Source organism: Babylonia areolata, chromosome 3, assembly GCF_041734735.1.
Source record: "Babylonia areolata isolate BAREFJ2019XMU chromosome 3, ASM4173473v1, whole genome shotgun sequence".
NCBI classification, from domain to species: Eukaryota; Metazoa; Mollusca; class Gastropoda; order Neogastropoda; family Buccinidae; genus Babylonia; species Babylonia areolata.
In genome coordinates, this window is record NC_134878.1 from 287,964 (window position 1) to 311,561 (window position 23,598).

A 23,598-nucleotide genomic window follows, 5' to 3' on the forward strand; every position below is an offset into this window, starting at 1 on the left:
TTTCTGTGTTTACCCCTTTATTGAAGGACAAAACAAAAGCATATAATGCATGCAACCAAGGATAATTCCAGACCCTATAACAAAATGATGATGATGATTTCAGTCACACACTCATGTAAATTCAAACACACATTACAACATAACCAACAAAGGAGACAGAAGTTCCCTACGAACATGAACTCATATTCCATTCTAACCCCACACCAGTAACACACAAACATCAAATTCAAACACAGACAAGGAACATTTCCCATTCAACATAAAAAACCTAACTTACAATGAATTGCAATTAAGTGACATGATCCTAGAGACCCACTAGCAGCCACCATCACACCCAATCCTCAAGAGTGAAAAAAAAAAAGAGGCAAATATTAAAAATCAGTATTAAATATCATCACAAATAAATAGCATTTCAGAGACCATGATATTAAACCACAAATAAAAATATACTGGATCAATAATATTCCACGGTCAGTAGTCTAGCCCAGCTCAACCAGCATTCAATAGCCATTTTCACTTCAGGTTCACCATCCACTAGCTGCCATCCTTCATTTATCATTATCAATTAAAATAGTCATGACTTCACTGAACAACTGTAGACTTCAGCCATGCTAAACATCTACTGTCAAATCTAGCAGATCTTTAACTATCACACAATTTAGTGCCTGATGGTCCATTTATGATTGATCTGTTGAAGACAAGTTTAAAACTGCTTCTTTATTTCCAAATGAAAACTTCAATGTTTATAAAGTAATGCTGACCAGTCAGAACATTATCATCTTTGAAGATGACATACTTTTGAAAAATGTATATAAAAAAAAAAATTTTTAAGCAGAAATACAATGTAATTTCAAAAAGATGAATATCACTGAAAACCAAAATGTTTGGATTTCTAACAAGTGGCTCATTATTATCTTCACTTTTTTTTTCTTTTCTTTTTTAAATAATGGTAACAAGTCAACTGATTTAGAAACTAATTGTTTCAATCTATAAATAGCAACCAGTCAACTGATTGTGTAACTTGTTTCAATTTATTAACAGATGATAGTCGAGTCATGAAGTCACAGTCTTTTCTAACATTGCCACTATCACTGGTAAATAAACAACAATCAATATGAATCCATCACAGTTCCATTCACTCTCAACTGCACTGCCACATTCAACCAGCTGAGCTAGAGCTGCCCCAAGGGCACTGATGGAACACATGTAAACTGGAATGCTTCGTATCATGCCAAAGAGAAGCCTTTGGCCAGCCAACGACTCCCAAAGGCAACCTGCCGAAGCACCCGTTACACTCATCGTGGATACAAAAAGCAAATACATAAAATATACAAATACAAGCTGAGCCCCATTACTTGCCAGGGCGTGCGAGTATCATGATGGGCCTGAGAGCACCCTCTGTTGTCTGGACAGCAGAGAGAGCATCTGTCACCGGTGACAGATCCTGCCTGATAGCATCACACACACTCTGGCGGCTGCAGCATTCATAAGTTAAAAACATAGGTCACCGCTGTGGTGGTGAATGGTAACCGTGAAAAAATAGGCAAAAACCACTGACCGACGTGGTGGGAAAATCCATTTTACCGTGTCTTCCTTGGTCTCATTTGTCAAGATAGCTCCTGTAAAAATATGACACTGACCATAGTGGTCTCAGTCTTATGGGTGGGAGGCAAAGCTGGCATCGTTAAGATTAATACAGCAATCCCATGGATGTTAGTCTTGGTAATCTTAATACACATGGTGACAATCCCTAGAGGTAAATTAAGTCATTTATGGAAGATCCCCCTGGAAACCAACATACATTCATGTTATGTGCATGCAAAACTATTGATTCAGTGGTACATACCTGCAAGCGGGGACAAAAAAAAATTGAACTTTGTGATTCAAAATGTACTTTGAAGTAGTGCTAAAATAAGTGAATAGTTGATCTTTTCTTCAAAGGTTTAAGTTTCAATGTACAATTTCATAATGCAGGCAAGAATTTGCGACTGACTAACTGGATCTTTTTTTGCAAAAATCATATTAAAATGCAATTTTCATATCTAAAAGATCTGTCCTCAAACCAATCCTAGGAGAGAAAAAATTTTTGTAATTTAGCCTTCTTTCTTTAGAAGACACAAAACAATGCTGTGAACTTTTGTGCCTTATGAAAAAAAAAAAAAAAGGACCAAATATTTCTCATAGCTTTGTTTACCCTCCAGTAAACTGTCCAAGATTTGCCTTCCTAGATAAAACTTAAAACAGGCACAAGATCAAGCTACGTTCATGCACAGAAACAAAAATATTTTGTACTGAATGTCATGAGGCCAAACCTGCCCGAATTTGTTAAAAAGTGCCATCAGAGAAATCTGTACAAATCTGTACAGACATAAGACAACAGTGAACAGAAAAAGGAGGAAAGGTATAGCAAGAGGAGCAGAGCAGAAAACAGGAAAGACAAGCTAGTTGTGTGTGAATGCCTGTGTGTGTTTTTATGTCAATGTTTCAACTAAAATCATACAGAATGGATCTGGCAAAAATGATTTCTAGGTGACGTCAACAATCCTAGCCAACCATGACTGCTTACAGTGACAACAAGTGACAGGCAACCAGGGAGGGGGAAAGATGATACTTTACGAGGATGGTTCAAACTGCTCCTCAAACACCCCTCCCCTGTGCACATATTTTATTTGGGTATCCCAATTCCTTAAACCTAAACACAAAAACAGGGTACATGGACAAATCCATCCCAACCCAAGACACGTCCCACCCGAGTAGAGGACCAGAAGAGTCACTGTGAACTGAGCAGGCCTATATGTCACGTTATTTGGAACACCCCCTGCCCTTCCTCAAGTGTGAATAACTCAACATCTGAACCAGCATCTGTCTGATGATGAAACGAACAGTCATGAACTAAATCACCGAGCTTTTCTGCCCACCACACCTTCCACAGTGACCCCTCTGCCCCTCGTGGTATTTAGTTGAGCAGCATAGCTCCAGCCGGCCAGTCACAAACAGCAAAGGTATTCCCCCCTCCAGTGGGTACCACCACACCTTGGGGTTCCTTCAGCCCGCAGTGCCAGTCTCTCAGCTGTGCTTGCCGCATTGCCCACCCGCCTAATGTGGCCCAACCCGGCCCATTTCCCTTTTTCCCGGCCCCAGCGTGATTGGTTGCTGGCCCTGCTCTGCCCATGGTCCTCAAGGCAACAACAGACACCAGTGCCATCACTCCTCGTCCTGTCAACACAACACAGCACTGCTCCGTCATATATTTGAAAGGAAAAGAAAACCAACATCCATTTTCTGTTCCAACAGTGTTCTAATTTTTAACAATTAAAAAAACAAAAACAAAAAAAAACCAACTGACTATACATTTGAAATGTATCTTGTGTTGTTCAATAAGCCTCATCACGGGCTGTGGGGGTAAAAAAAAAAATGCATGCATAAAAGTCTTCTTTTAAGGTACAGGCAAGCAATAGCTCTTTGGCATCAATGCTTATGCAGATCTGAACATCTACATTATTATGTATGAACAACCTGGCAAGGCAAGCAGAACGGAACAGATGATGTTTTGGTAAATAGCATCCATTTCTGCAACCCACCCCAAACCAACATCACATACAGTAATATTAAGATTCATGATTCAAAAACAAAACTATAACCTATACACCTGCCAAAAACACCAAGTGTCATAGTTTGAAACTTGTGGGTAAGAAGATCTGGGGAAGTGGAACTTACATGAAGCGATGAGCTCACACGCCGTAATTCACGGTCAGTCTTTCCCGAAGTGGCAGTGGAAACTGATCTGAGAACTTGGCCCAGTTTTCTTCTCCCACTTGGGTCTTGAAACCATGAAGGATCTGCACAGGAACCACAATTATCTATTATGTACACACTTTAACAACCTGAGAATATTTGGAAAATAATAGTAAAAAGTAGGCATGATCAAATCAGTGGAAAACAACAAAACTTCAAGAATTACTTCACCTGTGAATAAAGCATAAAGCTATGTCTGTAAACCATGCCCAAAGCATCAAATTGTTTTTTTCTGGTACCCCTGAAAATGAAGTATGGCAGCCTACATGGCTGGATAAAAAAGGGTCATACATGTAAATGCCCCCTCGTGTTCATACAAATGAACATGGGAGTTGCAGCCCACGATCATAGAAGAAAAGGAAATTTTCTTCCTAAAATTACATTTTTGTAACATACTTATCCTGACCCACTAGTGCAGATGTTTATTTCATGCAATTTGCAAAAGTTGATCTGGTTAAAGTAAGCCCGAGAGATTCATTTTGCACAAATCCAAATTGTGTTTCCAGCTCAGCTGGCACCAAAGGTAGTTATTGTAACTGAATGCATGATAAAAACCTAAAAAATGTTAAAGCTCCTTTCCAAACACTGACAAATTCTAGTTCACTAAAAAAAAAGGGAGAACTCTGTAAAACAGTGCCTGAAGTCATGAAAACCCCAGCACTCGAGCTATGCTCTCACTCCATCTCTCACATTAACACAAAGATCAACTACCACCAACAACCAAAGCAAGAGATAAATCACCTTGTAGAACATCTCCTTCAGGTCTGGTTTGGGGTGCATCCAGGATGCAATTGCATCACAGAAGAAGATGAAATCCTGGACAACTCCACCAGGATTGACCCCGATCATCAGACACACACCCCGAAAGGCGGAGTCCTTCTCTTCGTTGTCACGAATGTTGCGCAATGATGTGCACCTGCAGGGGAGCATGGGGATGAGTTTTATGGTAACACATGTACTGAATATAAATGCCGTGCTGGTTTCTTCAGGATGAAAGGAAAAAATACAGCATTTGACAGAAAAAAACCCCTGAGAATTGAGCTTTGTTAAATATGCACTTGAAAAGACTAACACACCAGTCTTCATATTGAACAGAATTATAATTAAATGCAAACTGTTTTGGTCTCCTTCCCACCCACTCCCCTTGAATTTCTCTTAAAAGGAGACAAAAAATGGACAAAAAAAATACACCCTTTATTTTCAAGCTTGGTTACCTCAAGGGCAGAAAAACCAGCACAGCATTTAAAGTCTTGCAAAAAAAAAAAAAAAAAAAAAAGAAAAAAGCAGCAATATATTAAAAATCAACATAATTGCAACACTTTATGCTGGATATACTGAGCACTATTCTAAATTTTAAACTTCATTATATTTTCACCTTAAAACAATAACCATACTGTTCATTGCTTTTTTTCAATAATAGAAAAAACAATATCTTTAACCATGTGCATTGTGACAATACAGAAACTTAAAAAAGAAGGAAAAATTCACTTTCATTAAAAACATGACATTTATCAATGAAACACATCCACCTAAAGCCCTACCATAGGTAACACATTAAAGCAAACGCAGACAGAATTCATTCCAGAAAATCCACAGTAACTTTAAACTGAAAGGGTACTGCTTGTACAATAGAAGCTCACAATATATACACTGTAAACATTTAGGTCTTTAAACATAAAATACAATGACCACCAAAACTGAAATTAACTATACTTTAAGAGATGGCAAACAGTAAAACAACATTTATACAAGCATCATTTTATACAGATTTCTTCACCATGAACTGATTTTCAAATCTGAAGCTGTTACTCTGACAAGGGAATTCTGATACATTCCACCTTGAGACAGATAATAATAAATCTTTAAGCTATTATAATTTTACAGTTAACATGCTGCATGTAAGCAAAAAAACAAAGAACTCACTATTCGTGCATCTAACAGCAGTAAATTAAATGTGACCAAATTGTTTAAAAAAACCTGTCTTTAAAAATAAATGAAAACAAACACAAGAATTCACATTCATTTCTTATTAAAATCTTTTTTCCTTACATTTAACAGAAAAATATCAATAAAACATTCAACATTTAATAATAATAATAATAATAATAATGAAAAGAAAAAAGTTACACACCACTGCCTGATAAACTGGTGTAAATGAGGAGCAACATCTTGTGGACATACTAAACCGAGGCGACCAATTGTAATGGCTATGATACGACGACGAGTTGACAAGACGTAGACGGGGAGCAAATATAAAGGGAAGAAACAGAGAAAGACATCCAATCAACAAAACATACATAAAAATCAATCACATTTCTGGAATAAAAAAAGTGAATGGTGGTTAAAAAGAAAAGAAAAGGAAAGAAAAAAAATCAAGAGACAACTTCTGTAAGATGCTGTTATACACAAAAGTGTTCTTTTGTCTACTGTGTTCAGCCCATACCCCACCCCTTTCCATGGTGGCTTTTGTCATCTGCAGCAGACTCAAAAAAGAAACAACAATCACAACACGAAACACAACATCAAAAAGAACTACTTACAAAGCAACTTCTCACATCCTATCTTTTCCCCCAGAGCAGCCCTTCAAGTTCAAACTTAAAAGTGGCCATTCAGTAACATCATAACATAAAAACATCAGAAATGCATTAAAAAACAAGGAAAACCGCTTCCAATCAATCCGTCTCATGAATGCATCACAAAGAATAATATATTCTAATTAACTCCCATCCCTTCCCCACTTAGATTCATTTACATACCCCTATCTCATTTCTAAACAACGAAAAATCCCCATCATGTCTAATTCCCAAAAAGAACAAGCTTGCAAGTTTAAAACTGTAAGAGACATAATGCATGTCATAAAAGGTGTAAAATGTAATCTCTGTGCAGAAATAAATAATATGGAAGAATGATAATGAAGTTCAAGCGACTTGAAGTAATTGTCCTTGACATCCTGGCGTCTTCATCTGAAGTTGTCTTCACTTTTGTCAGTTGGAGGAACTATTTTAAAAATAACTGCGAGTTGAAGGATTTCGATTCATCTTATCTCCAGAAATCTTTTGTGGAATAAAGACCAACAAAGACTTATCTGAAAACAATAATAAATTCTGTGTATGGACTGAATGAACTGAAAACTGACATCAAGAAATTAAAGCAAGCCCCATCCCCTCACTCTCGACCTTTCCCCACAAATTTTGCCTCCACCGCCCTCTTTTTATTCCCTAAATTAATAGTGAAAATCAATCGTAAGTTCAAACAAAATCCATTTAACGAAATTGAATTCTCGAACTCACCTTTGTTTCATCCCACCAACAACCATGAAAATCAACCAATTTTAGAAGGAAAAAAAACCCCACCCAAATTCCAACAGTATGCACTTTATGCCATGCAAAACAAGTTCACCTATTCTTATTAGCTTACATATCACAAAATGGATTGTATATCTGTAACCCTTCTGTAATCCTCTGTAATCCTGTTCTACCAAGTGATGCATTCATGGATACACAACATCCAAATAACTCCAACCCCCAATTACAATTTTGAAGACTTCATATGGCTCATATGTTTCACGGCACTTTCCCCAACTACATACAAAAAACAATACAACAAGGCTATAAAAGATTCCTCAAAGCAAATGATATAGTCGTGCATCCACAAATCCCAAATGACATGACCTAAATCTCTCCTTCAACTTGCACGATCCCCTCTCCCCCAATACCACCCAACAGCAATATGCCATAATACAAACACCAAGTGCAACATACACACATACATCTGACAGTCCACTTTCAAGTTTTCTTCTTTAAATTTTATTTGTACATCACCCTTTTTTGAGGCACAAATTCACCCTTAGAATTTACTTTCCCAATTTCCATCTTAATTTTCAGAACACAGCTTTCCTTCTAATCCAAAGAGGTTCAAATCACTAGGTAAATGAAAGGGTGATTCAAGGCATTACAGCACACTTGAAGTCTGACACAGAAAAGATGTGGTGTGTTTGTTAACACTTGGACTTTTTAAACATGTCACAAAACAAACAAAATGACAAGTGACATTATGGCTCTTGGCACAGAATAAGGGTGAGACAACTTGATAAAAATCAACAAATAAATATAATGAATGACACACTTTTTTTTTTTACTTTTTTTTTCAAAAGCTGTAAGGAACCACAACTTTTACAAATCTGAATATCTGTACACAATACATATGATCAAAATGTAGCCAGGGAAAGCGCTTTCAAACCTTTGAATTGTCTTCATTAATAGATCTACAGTGTCTGTCTTTTGGGTTATGCTGCTGCGAATCCTGCATTTCTGTCTGCATCATACCGTCACAGAAAAGCATATGTAATTAAACCTTATTTTTTGTGCAAACGGAGTTTGTTGTCGAATGATTTCATCAACCTTATCCCTGGTGGTTTATTTACTATCTACTTATATGTACATTTTATTTTCCTGGGTCTTGGTTGTTGGTCTATTACACTTATTACAACTGGAACCTATTTTTCTTGGGGTTTTTTGGTTGTTTTTTTGTTGTTGTTTTTTTAAACATTCCCTTGTCCTACCCATTTTTTGAGATTTCAAATTTGTGAAAACTTTGATTTTTATTTCAGCCACTGAACAAGGTCAAGCTTACTTTTTGCTGTTTAACCCCCTGCTGAAAGGTGACACGGACCATGTGAAGTCTTCCTAGACGCGAGGCCAGAAATGGGGCTGGGGTGGCCACTACTATACTTACCCGTGTTCTCCAGGAGTGTCTTGGGAGTGTTCTGGCGATTGATGATTTCCACCAGTGGCCCCAACACCATACTCACTGAGGACTGCATGTCAGCCCCTGAAAACATTTATCTTATGTATCCACTATCCTCGCTTTCACTTCAGTGCCATCCACCAAATATTCAATCAGAAAAAGATATCATCTTCAATGCTTCCTGAATCATGGGTCAGTGACACCTGCATATATTTTGCATCATACAATCCTTGGAACCTAAGCATGTGCAAAGTATTGTTTAAGAACAGCCAAAAGATGCCAGGTCAGACAGTACGAATACAACCACAGCCATCACTAAATATCAAGGTGGAGAATTTGTCATCATACCTGGATCCTTCTTCCACAACCCCGGATCGAACTTCTCTTTTCAGACATATTTTAGGGGCTCTGGCACCTGTCTATCAAAGTGAATTATTCCACATACTTATGCCACCACCAACTCTTTGTGCTGGGTTCAGTGCATGCTGAACTTGGGACCTCAGTTTAATCAACCCTCTGAAAGAAGGTTCCAGACTGCCATTCTGAAATCTAACATGGGTATGAGAAATGCGTCTACTTACTAGTTAGGGAAAGACAACCATATATACTAGTTAGGGAAAGACAACCATATATCCATCTTCTATAAATACACCAAGCATACCGTAAAGTTTGGTCCATAAGCCACGACTTTTTCTTCCAGCTTCAACCCCTGCAGCTTATACAATGATGCGGCTTATTTGAGCATTTTAACATGTCAAGTGGGAAACCTGGATGACAAGTGGTGAAAAGCTCTTCACCAAAACTGGCTGTTTACGACAAGAGCAAGCTTTGCTGAAGTCTGTCATTGGATCCTGACAGCATGGAGAAAAGTAAAGCAGTCCACTATTATCAATGGATTTCGTAAGGCTGGACTGTGTGCTGCAGCAGACGACAGTGCAAGCGACAAATCAGCATCAACCTCCACCTTACATTCATGTTCATCAAGTGAAAGCCAGGCTGAAGTCAGTGACAAGATGGCGGAAGAAGCTGTGCTGGTTCTCTTCAACTCAGACTCAGAAAATTTCAGTGGATTCAGTGAGCAGGGCAACGTTGAATAAATGTGACTATCCCTAAATTATGGATCTTATTTTCGTTGTTTATTTTTTTTGTGTGGCACTAGCAGTATTTTCACTTGCTTTTCTTTGTGTTGTTTCTGCTTGTGTTTATTTCATAACCTACAATACTGACAGCTTTTCCGTAGTATCAGTATGTGTTCCAGTACCGGTAATAAGCGCGGCATATAAGCCAGTGCGGCTTATGTGTGTATGAAGTTCAATTTTCTTAAAACTTTAGTCAGTGCGGCTTATGTACCAGTGCACTCAATAGATGGAACTTTACAGTAAATGTAACTGGATGTGATTCTCTTTCATTTCAGCCTGTTTGTTTAACCTAGGTAAAAATGCTATGCTGGGCTCAACTCTCAAAGCCAAGTTACAAAATAGACCAGTTTTGAAAATTTTAAAAAACATACCCATTTTGATGGAGATTTCTCCTATGGCCCAGGTGGCATTATTGCACACAGAGATGAACTCTGGATTGAGATTGGCTGCCAAGATAGGCATGAAATCACCTGCACATACAAATCTGTTTGAACCAACTGTCACAAACAACCTTTTCCACAATCAAACACAAATCAACCAACATTCTATTGTCCATGTTTGTTTTTGTTTTTTGTTGTTGTTTTCTCTCTCCTAAAAACCATACATATAAGAGGGGGAAAAAGTGAAAGAAAAAAATTAACACAGCCACAACTGCAACAGGGTGTCAAGATGGAGAGCAAGTCGTCACTTTTTTCCCTTGCCCTCATTACACAAAATTTAACAGCTTGTGTTCTTAGTTTTTCAACATCAATTTATACAGTTAACCATGCCAGACTTTACTTATAAATCTCACTTTTCCAAGGACTCTACGTATCATGAAAATACCTCTGCTGGAGTGTGCCAGTGGGTCAAGGTAAATTATGTGCAATAAAAAGTTTAATCATGATCAAAGTTCATGCATGCTGACATGATCACATTCAAACAACATACAATGGATATAGAAAGTAGTCTTTCTCACCAATACAGGGACGAACATGCTGGAAACAGGCTTTGGTAAGGTCTCCCAGCAATGCAAAGGAACTCTGTCTCACCTCTGGCATTGGATCCTGAAAATGAAGAAAAAATCAGGAAACCATCACATGGAAAAGATCCAGCAGTACATGAAATGCAGTTCTGTAAGCTGCCTTTCATCATCCAACTCTTTAAAGAAAGGCTTCTCTCCTCAATTACACAGCTGTTAAATAATGCGTTAATCACTTTATACTCAAGTTGCAAAAAAACCTTCTGCAGTCACACTTTGTGGGGTATGTGCATAAGACCCAAATATTTGCCAGAGTTTTATTTGAGCTATTGTAATAGAAAAGCGTGATTCCATCAAGCAGACCCACATGCATGATTAAATATTGATTGTCAGACACAAAACGCGAGTGTCAAAGAATCAATAGACAGAAAGAAATACGGAAAAAAACTTAGCCTTATGAAGAGCACAGGATCAGGAGTCAAGATGGCTGCCAGAAAAAGGAAGCTAGTCAGGGATACAGAGGGGAGGTAACCTACTTCCAGGAGGTTATCCGCCGTAGCTAATTTCATTTTCTCTACATAGACGCATAGTAGTTTGCACAGGACAGGAATCGGACTCCCTGCTGGAGTCTGCACTAGTGGGTCACGGTAAAGTATGTGTAGTTAAATTGATTATTAACACTGTGAACTGTTGAAAAAAAGCAGAGAAAAGGCCCGAATGAACTGACCTGCATACACTGGTACAGGAGCTTGAGGATGGTGGAGTTGCTGACCAGGCTGTCAATGTGCTGCTCCAGCCCTTCAGCCAACCCACTCAACAGGTCCAGAGCCACAATCATGAAGTCTTTGTCTGGAGGGTCGTACTGGTCTGGCTGTGAAAGGTTGGCCTGCACCCACAGCATTTCAACAATCTTGTGACAGGGATACATATGTATGAACTTTATACATCTTTTATCTTTTCAAGCAGGGAGATGAGGTCATGTCATTTTTTATCAGCCAAGTGCTGAACTGTCACAAGAAACACTATTCCCAAATAAAAACAAAGAGAGAAAGAAAGATCCAAAACTTGTATACTCTCTACAAGCCAGGTCAGACAGTACGAATACAACCACAACTGTCACAGAGAGTAAAGGTGGAGAATGTGTCATCACTCCTGGCTTCCTCATATACACTCAAACACACAATCTATATATAATCCCTGTTGTTGAGAGAGCCCGAGGTAGAGGGCCCAAACGATTGCGATTGCACCGTAATTTCAGCTCGTTTGCCCAAACAAGCTAAGTAAGTTTGTGTCCTGTTAGAAGTCCTCGTCAAACACAAAGCATTAGTGTCAAAGAATTGATAGACAGACAGAAAATACGAGAGAAAAAAACTTAGCCGTATGAAGAGCACAGGATCAGGAGTCAAGATGGCTGCCAGAAAAAAAGGAAACTAGTCAGGGATATAGAGGGGAGGTAACCTAGTTCTGGGAGGTTATCAACTGTAGCTACTTTCGTTTTCTCCGTATGGACGGGTAGTGCTTTGCACAGGACAGTATTCACATCCCTGCCAGAGTCTACACTGGTGGGTCACGGTAAAGTATGTGTAGTTAAAATAATATATCAATTTGTCTCAGCTTTTTGTTTTTAACTATCAAACATATCTGCAAATTAAGGAAAACTTTTTTTAAAACATACATAGTTCTGGTTGAGAGTCTGTTCCACAAGATGTACACAGCGACGGTAGACTGGTTCACAGTAAGGCAAGAAGCCAGACTGCAGAGCTGTGGCAACACTGGACAGACACTGCAACACACACACACACACATTTAAGTCCATTTGACAACACATGCTCCAGCATGTGACATTTAGCCATCCAAACAAGATAAAGATGCACACTGCTGCCAACTTCTGAAAAGCTAAGTCAGTCTCTGTCTTTGGGGCAGGCATAAAAGGTGTTCCACTTCAGTGATAGTTGTGACCCAGGGAAGAATTAAACCAGTATTCTCTTTTTCACATGAAAACAGATCAACTCTCAACCACACTTCAGTGTAATACAGTACATCGCCCACCCCTCAATGAAGATAATTTTCTTTCCTTCTTTAGTGTAAAGCGTCTAATCACACATGTATATATGAAAACAACACCCAACATAGTAATCTAATACTGGATCAGGGAGTTCCACGCAGGTTTGTACCTCTGCATAAATTACAATGAAAAAGCAACAGTTGGAAACTCTTGGAAAACATGCAATTATTTTTAAAAAGCAAATTCACTGATTAATTCAAATGTTTGATATTTTGGTTCAGGTTACCTCAAGAAGAGGGAAGAGATCCTTGTCTTCGTCTTTCAGCTGATTCCACTTCTGTATCAATGGTGGCATCAGCAGGTTCACGTACTCCTGTAAAGCAGAAATAATGTTTTTCACTGCTAAGGACACACTCCTTGCTCAATCCCTCCCCTTGCAACAGAAAACCTGCAGGTAATATTTCTCATTCATTTGCCTCCCACTACTCTCCCATCTACTAGCTTTGAGCAACACCGAGAAAAAAACATTTTTCAAACTTCAAAATATCAATGAATCAATAATCTGTCAAAATTATGCAATCAGCAACTTGGACACAATGTTCACTGTAATCGTTAGGAAAATGCACAGTATCAGAAAGTATACTGTCCTCATTCAAGGATGTTGGAAAGAGAGAGTTCAGATTTTCATCATCACTGTGCATATATATTATCTATTAGGTGTCTTACTATGGCAAATATTCTTGAAGCTCTACGCACATATGGTTATAATTAATAACATCACTTGTACCCTCACACGACTGGTATTAACTCACCAAGTTTTAACCAATAATTATCAATCTAAAGGTTACATCCAAAACAATGAAAATTAACAGTACCATTCCTGCATTCCATAAATCCTCAGCATTTATACACTTGGGGGGTTAGGGTGGGGTAGGGTGGGGAAGGAAGATGAAGGAATGCCAAGATTTACAATTCAATTACATCAATGCAGTTTAAAAGTGAAAAAGGAATTTTCATAACCAAACAACTAGTTAACTTACTGTCTTGTTCAGGTGATGTCCAACTGAATCGGCAAGTGTTCCAATGGCATCATAGAGGATCAACAAGTTCTTGTGCTGTAAAAGAAACATACACCCACTTTATCATCTATCAATCAACACAATGCTCATGCACACATCTTACAAAATCACACACACACCTCGCGCACATTTTACAAAATTACACACATACACACACATGCACCGTTTGCTTTCATTCCTAATTCTTACTCATAACACAGATACCCAAATTATACCCAAAATGTGTAAGAAAACCAAGCAACCTCACCTGATACTTAGAGAAAGCAAACACAAGCGTCTCAAGGATGAATCCAAGGTAAGGAACCAGCTCTGTGCAGGCTTCCTCCTCTAAGGTAGCAAACGCTGAGCAGGCAGCTTCCTGAACACGTTTGTTGCCGTCCAAAACACGCTTCAGTAACTGAAACAATGTAGCAGAATACATCAGAATCCAAGCTATGTGTTGATGACAGGGACAGTATAACGTCTTATACATACAACATGCACAAAACCCTCACAGAAAATTTATCAGGACTCCCAATGTAAAGCACTTTTAGATAATAAAAAAAATAAAATAAAATAAAAAAACCCAACAAACTATTTCGGAGTAAATAATATATATATAAAAGAAATACCTAAAACCCAAGAACAGATGAGGAACAAAACAATTTAGATATCTAATTTTTAAAACAAAGTTTAAGGTGGACCACGGCATAGGTTTTTCACCAAAAATCATTAAAAAACGTGTTTTGGGATTATACTTGTATTTGGTCAAACAATGTCTCTTCTTTGCATTTCTGTCAACCATTTTGCTCAATTTGACCGATTTCATTGCAAATAAAATCATTTTCTGACCTGGGTGTGTGTGAAGTTTGAGCGAATGTGACAAAAAACTCGAAGTTTGCATCGATTTGGACAGCCTGGTGCTCGCGATCTGGTTTGGAAACCCCATCTTGTTTGGTATCAGTGTGAAGGTCATTCACCGGTCTGTCTTCTCATTGCAATTTCCTGTGGAAAATTCCACTCACGGAAACACACGAAGAGCAAATCCGAAGGAACCCGAGAGGCATTTTTTAGGGGTTGTGGCTGAGTCGAGGTTTCTGATTGGCTTGTCGGATAAAAAAAATAGCCCATTGGCCCAATCGGTCATGTGACTTTTTCCAAGATGGCGTCTGTTTTCATCACGGTTTCAATCGACACACCAGTTGCCTAAGATTTTGATCGAAATTTTCTACTAAAAGTCACGGACAATGCCAAGACACGCTGGAAAGAAGTTTAGGACTGTCTTTGCATTCGGCAAAAAGAAGAGAAAGCGAAAGATTACAACACAAGCTGAAAAAAAGTCTGCCGAAACAGCGACCGACTTAGCGGTGCCTTCGACATCGACCGGCGTCAGTGAAAGCACGCCGCTTCTCAGTTCGAAGAGAAAATTGGACATTTTCACCAGAAAACATGTGTGTACGGGTGACAGTTACTCCTTTTTGTTGCTGTTATTTTGTTCCTTTCCTTTTCTTTTTCTTTATATAAATAAAACGATGGTCGACCCAAGAAAGTCCGGGTAAAAAAAAAAAAAAAAAAAAAAAAAAAAAAAAAAAAAAAGGACAGTGACTCCAGTTCAGACGAAGAACCACCGTCAAAAAAAAAGTGCATCAGTTCCCGAAGTACAACTTCGCTCGGGACAGCCACAGTCCTCACAGAACATCATCGTTGATGTGTCAACATTGGACTGCTTGGTGTCGTCAGTTCATTGTGGAAAATGCATATCAAAGGTTTGTGGAAAATAATATAATAGTCTACAGATATATAATATTTAATAAATATAATATAGTATTCTATTTTATTTCATGAGTTTTTGTTTTGTTTCATAGCAAAAAAAAAAAAAAAAAAAAAAAAAAAAAAAAAAAGCCATCTGAATACCTTTCTTCTTTTTTTGTGAGTCCATTGATTTACTTCTTTTCTTTTTTTTCATTTTTTTTTCAAGTTCTTTGATTTTTGTTTTCAGAGGCAGTTTTTATTTTTTTTACTCAAGTATTGAAATACTTTTCCAAGTAATATTTCTGTGGATTTTTACTGAGTCTGACATACTGTCAGTGTGTGTGTATGTGTGTGTGTGTAAAAAAAACTGTCAGTCTGAGTCTCTTTATTCTCTCTCTTTCTCTCTCTCTCTCATTCTTTCTCTTGTACCTTCAGTTCTCACACATTTGATTTTTTTTTCAGGTCTCTGTATTTGAAGATGAGACAAAGAGGATGGGGTCAGCATGCAGTCTGGAGGTGAGGTGTGTTTCCTGTGGCGCTGTGATTCCAGGGACACAGACCATGACATCGCTGAAGACGGGGACTGTCTTCACAGGTTTTGACATCAACCGTCGCCTTGTTGTTGCTGCTTCTGCAACTGGGATTGGCTACACCCAGCTATGCCGTTTTTTTGGTATGGTGAATATGCCACGACCCATGCACCAAAAAACATGGCTTCACTACCAAAAAAAATATAGTGAGGGTGCAAGCAGAGCAGCCAGCACACACCTGCAGGATGCAGCTCACCATGTGCGGGAAGCCTATGCAGAGATGGGTCTAGGTCAGCCATCAGATGATGCAGCAAAACAAAAGAGGAAAAAAAATTGAAACTGTGAGACGTCAGGAATGTGAACATCGACGGGCAGATGAGGGAGAAGTATACGCCCCAGGAGCATTTTGAACAATCAAGTAACTGTAAAAAACTCTCTCTCACCACTTAGTGATATTGGCCAAGTGCTATTTTCCTGTGTATTATTTTTTTAGTGTGTAACTATGGGTTGCAGTTTGTGAGTTCTCAACACAATCTTTGAAGGCGTTTTTCTCAAAAGTTGAATTTCTGCTGCAGGTGCGTCAGTGGCCCACGTGTAACAATTGATACAGTGAACATATTATCATAAAATTAGGCACACTGATGTAAAAATGTGTGCTGAGTGCAATGAACATAGTTAGAACTCTCTACCTTCAGTAGTTTTTTTCATAGCAAGTGACTAAAGCATACAAACGTGAATGCATAATTTTATGCGTTTTTGACAAGACAGAGAACAATGCTTGTGGACAATGGGCATCTGCTTTTGTGATCATTGCACTAAATGATGTCAAAACAAACTGTGGAAATGATGAGAATCATTATGTAATGCATGTGTTCAGTGCTGCAAATGGGCCAAATAACCGTGTGTATTTTTATGATAAAATTATCATATCTTCATATCTGTTTGACTTATAATCTTCAAACTTAGCACAGATGTCTATATTAACATCCTGAGTATGTGTACCAAATTTCATGCAGATATCTTTAGTAGTTCCTGAGAAACAAAAATTAGCTAAAAATGACGCAGTGGTCCACCTTAAACAATTACGCTTTCTTTTCATTTTTGGCCACAACTTTTCCGTCACATTTCTAGTCAGCATACACACAAATTAACAAACCTCATTTCCCCCCCATCTTTTCTGAGCTGTAAGCCACTGGCACTCACTCACCTCAGTCATGAGAGGCTTGAGGTAGAGGTCGTGGGGCTGGCCCACCACCCAGTGGGCGTAGCGCGACAGGGTCCAGCAGGTGATAGAGCGCACCAGAGCCTTGCGGTCAGACAGGCAACTGATCAGGTAGGGGACCAGCTCCGGCAAGTGAGGCACCATGCCGTTCATGCAGCCCTCCGCAATAGCCCCCAGCACCAGAATCCCAGACTCCTTGATCTCCCACTCCGCGTGGAACAGGGTCTCTTTCAGGATGGGAAGCAAGATGGGAAGAACATCTTCGTGGAACACGTTCGCCAGAACATCCAGAGCAGCTGCAGAACACTTTCCTGTAATCATACCATAGGCAATGAACAACAAGTACTGAAGTGCAGCAGTAAAGATTAGGCTGTTGCATGCCAAAGCAATCCATTTCTGTCACCTGTTCGTTTTTATCTATTCATTTTTTTAGAACTACTCATGCTGCATATGTAAATCATTCATCAGTAAATGAATGTTAAAAGAAAATTTAGATCACTGAACAATGCACTGAAGAGCTATATGCTGCACTGTGGTTGATACAACATTTCACAAGAGAAGAGTACTTACTGAGATTCCAGTCTGAAAGGCTGTCGTCATCATCAAACCCATCCTCTGATCCTTCACCTTCCTGAAAACATCAATGACCTCTATATCACTTCCTGTTTATACATTGTTCAAAATAATCATTTACTTGTGTTAGCCATTTCTTTTGTACAAATATAATAATAGTTACAGAATACAAATAAAAAAACAAGGAAAGAAGAAAAATAGAACCAAAATTTTTTCAGACAATTTCATACAACTGATTTCCATTACACTTCCAACATCAGAAAAATGGGACAGACATACAGGTTTAATGCTTACCTCTTCAGCACCTTCCTGGTACTTCTGACTGTGTGTGCGGCTCTTGTGGAAACGAGGCTTGATGTCAGAATCCTTGTCTGGTACCATCTCGTCTTCTTCAACATCACCCTGGCGACACAAGTTTTGCGATTTCCAGCCAGTCTGACATTTGTGATAATTCACTTTATCTTTCAATAACAGCTCTGCACACTTCAAAAGTTTCTAACTAAACCTGCTCCATACAACAAAACTGATGTACAGTTAACAAAATCTTAAATTTCAAAGAAATCTTTTATATTTGCATTGAAGGCCTTTTGCCTGCATGAAATGGGGGAAAGTGAGAGCCCCCATAACTGTACAGAGAGATTTTTATAATCTAATAGTGCGCAAGGCTTACTAAAGAGTAATGAAATGAGAAGTGTATTTAATTTTTGAAAGTAAGTGTCAGAGGAAATTTTCTATCTAAAATTACGTTTAAGTAACATACTTACCATGACCCAACTAGTGCAGACTCTGGCAGGGGTCGGACATTCCTGTTCTGTGCAAACTACTATCCGCCTATGCGGAGAAAATGAAAGCAACTACGGCTGATAACCTTACGGAAGTAGGTAACCTCCCCTTTATCCCGCTAGCTAGCGCCCTCTTTTGACGGCAACCACACGATTTTTATAAGTATTCACTGTGTCCGCCGGTCGATTGTGATCGCGCCTTAATATGAGCTTGATCGCCCAATCGGGCCAAGTAGTTTTGTGACCTGTTGTGACTCCTCATCGGACACAAAATGAGAGCGCCAAAGAATCGATAGACAGAAAATACAAACTTGGCCGTACGCAAAGCACAGAAGCAGGAGTCAAGATGGCTGCCAGAAAAAGAGGGCACTAGTCAGAGATGCAAAGGTGAGGTAACCTATTTTGGGAGGTTATCGGCCGTAGCTACTTTTGTTTTCTCCGCAAAGGCGGGTAGTAGTTTGAACAGGACAGGAATCAGACCCCTGCCGGAGTCTGCACTAGTGGGTCACGGTTAAGTATGTGTAGTTAAATCTATTTTTTACATTTGTGCATAACAACATAAAATAAACTTGGAGCATTGTTTTGCCTACCTTGAGCAGAATGATGTCTATCTCCGAGTACTTCATGCCCTTGACCAGGATGGGCAGGAGACGCTCAATGTACGGTGCCAACACCTCACGGCACACAGGCTGCTCCGCCACAGACAGCCAGAACTCGCAGGACTCAAGGGCAACACCATCATCACTGTCCTGTGTGCGCTCCATCATGTACTGCAAAAACAAAGTCATTACAATTTACTTGTATCGCCCAACTGGTTTCTGATGAAAAGAATATAAAATCAAATCAGGATGCATTCTTCAATTTCATAAAGGAAAAAAAAACAAAAACAAATACAGCTGCCCATGCTTCAAAACAATGTATCCTATGAAAGACATTCTCTGTTTCACCTTATTGATATGGGTATTTCATCAAAATTCTAACAACACAAAAACTGCATTGTATTTTGACATAAAAAGTAAAAAAGAGCCTCACCTCAATGATCTGGTTGATGTGAGGTACCAGGCGGTCCATGCGCACTTCCACCAGCATGACCAGGGCACGGCACACATTCTTCCGCACTTCAGTGTCTTCGTCTTTGGCAAGGAAAAACAAGTTCTGCAACACCAAATATATCATGAGAATCCTGTCTTCAGCTGCTGAAAAACATTTCTTCATCTCAAAACACACATGGCCTTATTCATATAATTGTTTTATCAATAAAGCCCTACATGTAAAAATTTCACAAACACCTACTCCTTTTTCTTTAAAAATAGGGGCTGCTGGAGGGATATGTGATTTGTGAAAGAAACAAAGGACATCAATTATCTTGTTTTTAAGTATATTCCTCTGCTTTTATCTCCACATACTAAACACTGCACTTTATCATTAGCATGAAAACAATTTGCTTTACCTGGATAAACGTATCGATGTGCACCATCAAGGCCTGTGTGCGACTGATGATGAACTGGTTCACACAGGCAATAGCATGTGACCTGAACGCAAAAAGAGAACATCACCATATGCATGACATTCACACAATGCTGGTTGTCATGAACTATGCTAAAAAGCTGAACAGGGTCAGTTAGTACCATCAGTTTGTTTTACGTTTCAAAACAAGTTAACACCTACATTCATGTGAGATCAAGAAATTAATCAAAGAAATCAAAAAGGTCCATGCTTCCAGAGGTAAAGAGCTAATTGGGGCATTTTCAGTATTCTCATACACTTAACACTGATGAGGAATGTAATGAACTGATGTTGACAGTTGGTATAATCAGGAGAAGAAAAAAGAAAGAAAGGAAACCATTTTGTGTATGTACTGGGAAAATCACCTACAGTTTAATTAATGACCGTTAAACAGACACTGCAAAGATATTTCTCCATCACTGACATTTTGTTGTTGTTGTGAAGGCGACTGGTTTTCTCTTCATTAAAGTATATCTATGTTTTACAACTGACCTGTACCCTTGCTGGCTTGCATATCCAGTAGAAAAAAAGCTTTTGACAGGCATCCGTTCAGTTTCTGCTCACCTGATTTTCGGGCTCTGATGTCTGAAGAACTGTAAGAATTTGGGGATCAAGATGTTGAGAGGTCTGTTGACAGCATCACTGTCCAAGGTCTCTGCATTGTCTTCACAGATCTTCTGCAGTGCTCCAAACGCTCCCTGTTAAAGGACAGATTTTAAATCTTTCCCTGTTAACTGCTCCATGAGAAAGTTTATGCCAGCACTGGTCTGCCAGAGGCAAAACAAAATGAGTTGGTCTTGTACAACATTTATTCTTTAAAATAGATCAATTATCAAAACTATCCTGTCAATACTGTGATAACTTTCAGGTTCAATGTGTGAGCCAGTAGCATTTTCAGAACTAAACTTCAACTCCAGTCTCTGTTGACATTTGTATTGGAGCTGATTCAGCCGTAGGGTTATACTTAGCTAATTCAGTAACTTGTTTCCTTCACATCTTTTCAAAACATTCAAAGGAATACCATAACCAAGATCTGTACACACCTCACAGACATTGTAGTCCTCAGAATCCAAACACTGACACAGATGTGGCAGCAACTCTGGCCAATTTCTCAGTTCTCCTTTGGCCACAATTGTGGTGACAAGGATTCCTATGGTTGCTCGGATTAAGGGCGATGAATCTCCAATGCTGTTCAGGCATTCTTGTTTGATGAAGTTGGTTACCTCTGGTGGGAATTTCTCAAAGTGTGCTCGAACATTGTTCTTCAATATCAGCCCACTCAGTGAACGGGTTGGGTCATCTGTAAGAATAAGGCAAATCCACATAAAAGATTCCCATCACAGACACTTAACTTTTTATTTCATATTTCATATACAGTTTTTCCCCCAAGGAATTAATACAGGAGCTCATGGGCAAATATAAATTATGCCCAAGTGTTTCTATGCCTAGAGCAATTTATGTAGTATATCATGCACACAATTACATTATTAATAATATTGTACAAAAGATAGGCAAACAGGAAACAAAAACGATACTTTAAAAATAAAAGTATAGAGAACACATTTCAATTTTCAAAATCTGTAAAATCTGACCTTCAGTTTTCAGCTTGGTCAACACAAAGATCAGGTAGTTGTTGAAGTCTGGGTATCTGTTGAGTTCTTCAAGACGCTGGAAAAAAAAACAGGGCAAGTCATATTCAAAATACAATAAACACAAGTACAAAGGATATTTAAAAGCCAAAAAGCACTGTAATAATGAAATTTATCATTCTGTGAATCAATATTTTTTTTATATTGTGATGTGAATTGCAGCTGAATGCAGCACTACTTCAAACTTTTACTTTCCCGCCAATTTTGTTTCAACAAACATTTTTAATCTGAACCAAAAAAAATATAATAAGATTAACTTAGGAAAATGATTATCATGGGCCACATGTCTAGAACTGCTGCCTAATATCAAAGACGACCATATGACTTTGAAACTGCTGCAATTTCCACCATTCTGACAACCTGAATCTGAGAGGCTTGTTCAGCGTTATCAGCCAAATTCCACAATTACAGTGTGAAAGTTTTGCCACAGTGTAGCCTTTGTGACTGAAATCAACATCTGAACAAGATGTTATTGCAAACTTGTGCACTGTATGTGCGTAATGGTTTCCACTTTCTCAGGGCAGCCATACAATATTTTCTCACAATCTCAGGTACATTAATTTTGTTTCCACAACCTAACTAACAATAACAATGGTTGACACAATAACAAAACCTTTAGCGTGAAGTTGGCCCTCAAAAATTACATACATGTATTCAACATATGAAGATAATCAATAAAGGCACACATAGGTATATTTTTTTTTGACAGGGGACAAAGATAGTAATGCTACAGCAAATGTAAAGATTTGGATTTCCACAAAGCAGTGAAAGCTGCTTGCCCCATGCATCTATCTTACACTAACTTGTAAGAAACAGTGATACTGCAGATCTACTTTCAGCCATAATGCTTTGCTTCTTTATGTAATTTTGACGCATTTCAACCAATCACCTAAATTACATTCTTATCCCTGTGTGGATGCACCCTTGTGTTCTATTATCTCTTGTGGGTCCTGTTAAAAATGTAACTTAATTTTGACTGAGCTAAATCAATAAATGCAAGAACACTGGGGAAGAAATGTGGGTATTGCCCGCATCATTATAAAGTTGATCAATGAATCATAAAATTTATTATCTGAGCAGTCAAGCATTTCACTTTCTTGCCCCTTCAAAAATAAAATGTAATATGTCCACTGCAACATTCTTATTTCAAAAAATCCGGAAACAGCATTCGCAAAAACTTGGGTCTTCGTTTAAATTCAGAACGTGCAACCGGTCGTCTGGCAGACATGTCAGATTGTTAACAGTAACACCAACAGTCTTTCAATCACCAACGGATTTACTTTTAAATCTGACTGAAAACTGGTAGTGAGTAATTGAAAACATACGTATTTATCAATTATCAAAGTTAGTTATCACAAACAGAATGTATTATAATGTCGGAAGATACGAGATTCAACTGAAATCGTTTTGGCACGTGTTAATGTGTGCCGTTTTACGGTTACAATTTCAACTATTGTTCCGCACGCTTTTTCAAAATTCCAACACCGATCAAAGTATAATACTTGGCGAATTATGACAACCAAACATACCTGCTGAACAGCTCTTTGTGTAGCTGTGTCAGGTGACTGAGATTCTTTGAGTAATTGCAAAATTTGGTGCAACCCGCTCTCCTCTGGAGCCCACGCCATCTTGGATTGAAATGGTTTCTCCTCCAATTGCGCAGTAATATCTGGTATGAAGTCATTGCGAATGAGTCAGAAAAAGTAACCGAATTGATAGCGCTGTGTTAGAATTCTCGATATATTTGAGTTTTGATATAAGCGCAGGTACATTAAAATGATTATATTTTCTATTCAGTGTGTGCTTTCTATATGGGACATCAGTACAGAACTATCTTTGGCAAGGTTGTGCTTCGGCCATTGAATACATTTTCATGCATT

At 38.6% G+C, this 23,598-nt stretch overlaps 1 protein-coding gene and 1 non-coding gene across 3 annotated transcripts; both read right to left on the reverse strand.

The window, feature by feature from the left end:
• On the reverse strand, positions 1-23,369 carry LOC143279650 (transportin-1-like). 2 transcript variants are annotated; one of them, XM_076583672.1, is made up of 22 exons: positions 23,248-23,369; positions 21,662-21,737; positions 21,113-21,369; positions 20,634-20,767; positions 20,014-20,095; positions 19,596-19,718; positions 19,154-19,333; positions 18,076-18,183; positions 17,779-17,839; positions 17,194-17,519; positions 13,973-14,122; positions 13,687-13,761; positions 12,933-13,019; positions 12,317-12,424; positions 11,369-11,527; positions 10,639-10,726; positions 10,052-10,150; positions 8,530-8,625; positions 5,927-6,002; positions 4,537-4,711; positions 3,718-3,839; positions 1-3,216 (listed from the first exon to the last, which is right to left on the reverse strand). In XM_076583672.1, exons 1-21 carry the CDS (start codon positions 23,344-23,346, stop codon positions 3,732-3,734), a joined length of 2,667 nt encoding a protein of 888 aa, XP_076439787.1. In that variant the 5' UTR covers positions 23,347-23,369; the 3' UTR covers positions 1-3,216; positions 3,718-3,731. The 2 variants fall into 2 exon arrangements, 1 of the variants encoding a protein (XP_076439787.1); XR_013054919.1 differs by lacking the exons at positions 1-3,216; positions 5,927-6,002.
• LOC143280704 (small nucleolar RNA SNORD41) lies at positions 8,821-8,893 on the reverse strand. The gene has a single exon (XR_013055052.1). It is a non-coding gene; the product is annotated as a small nucleolar RNA SNORD41 (small nucleolar RNA).
• Positions 23,370-23,598: the final 229 nt, after the last annotated feature.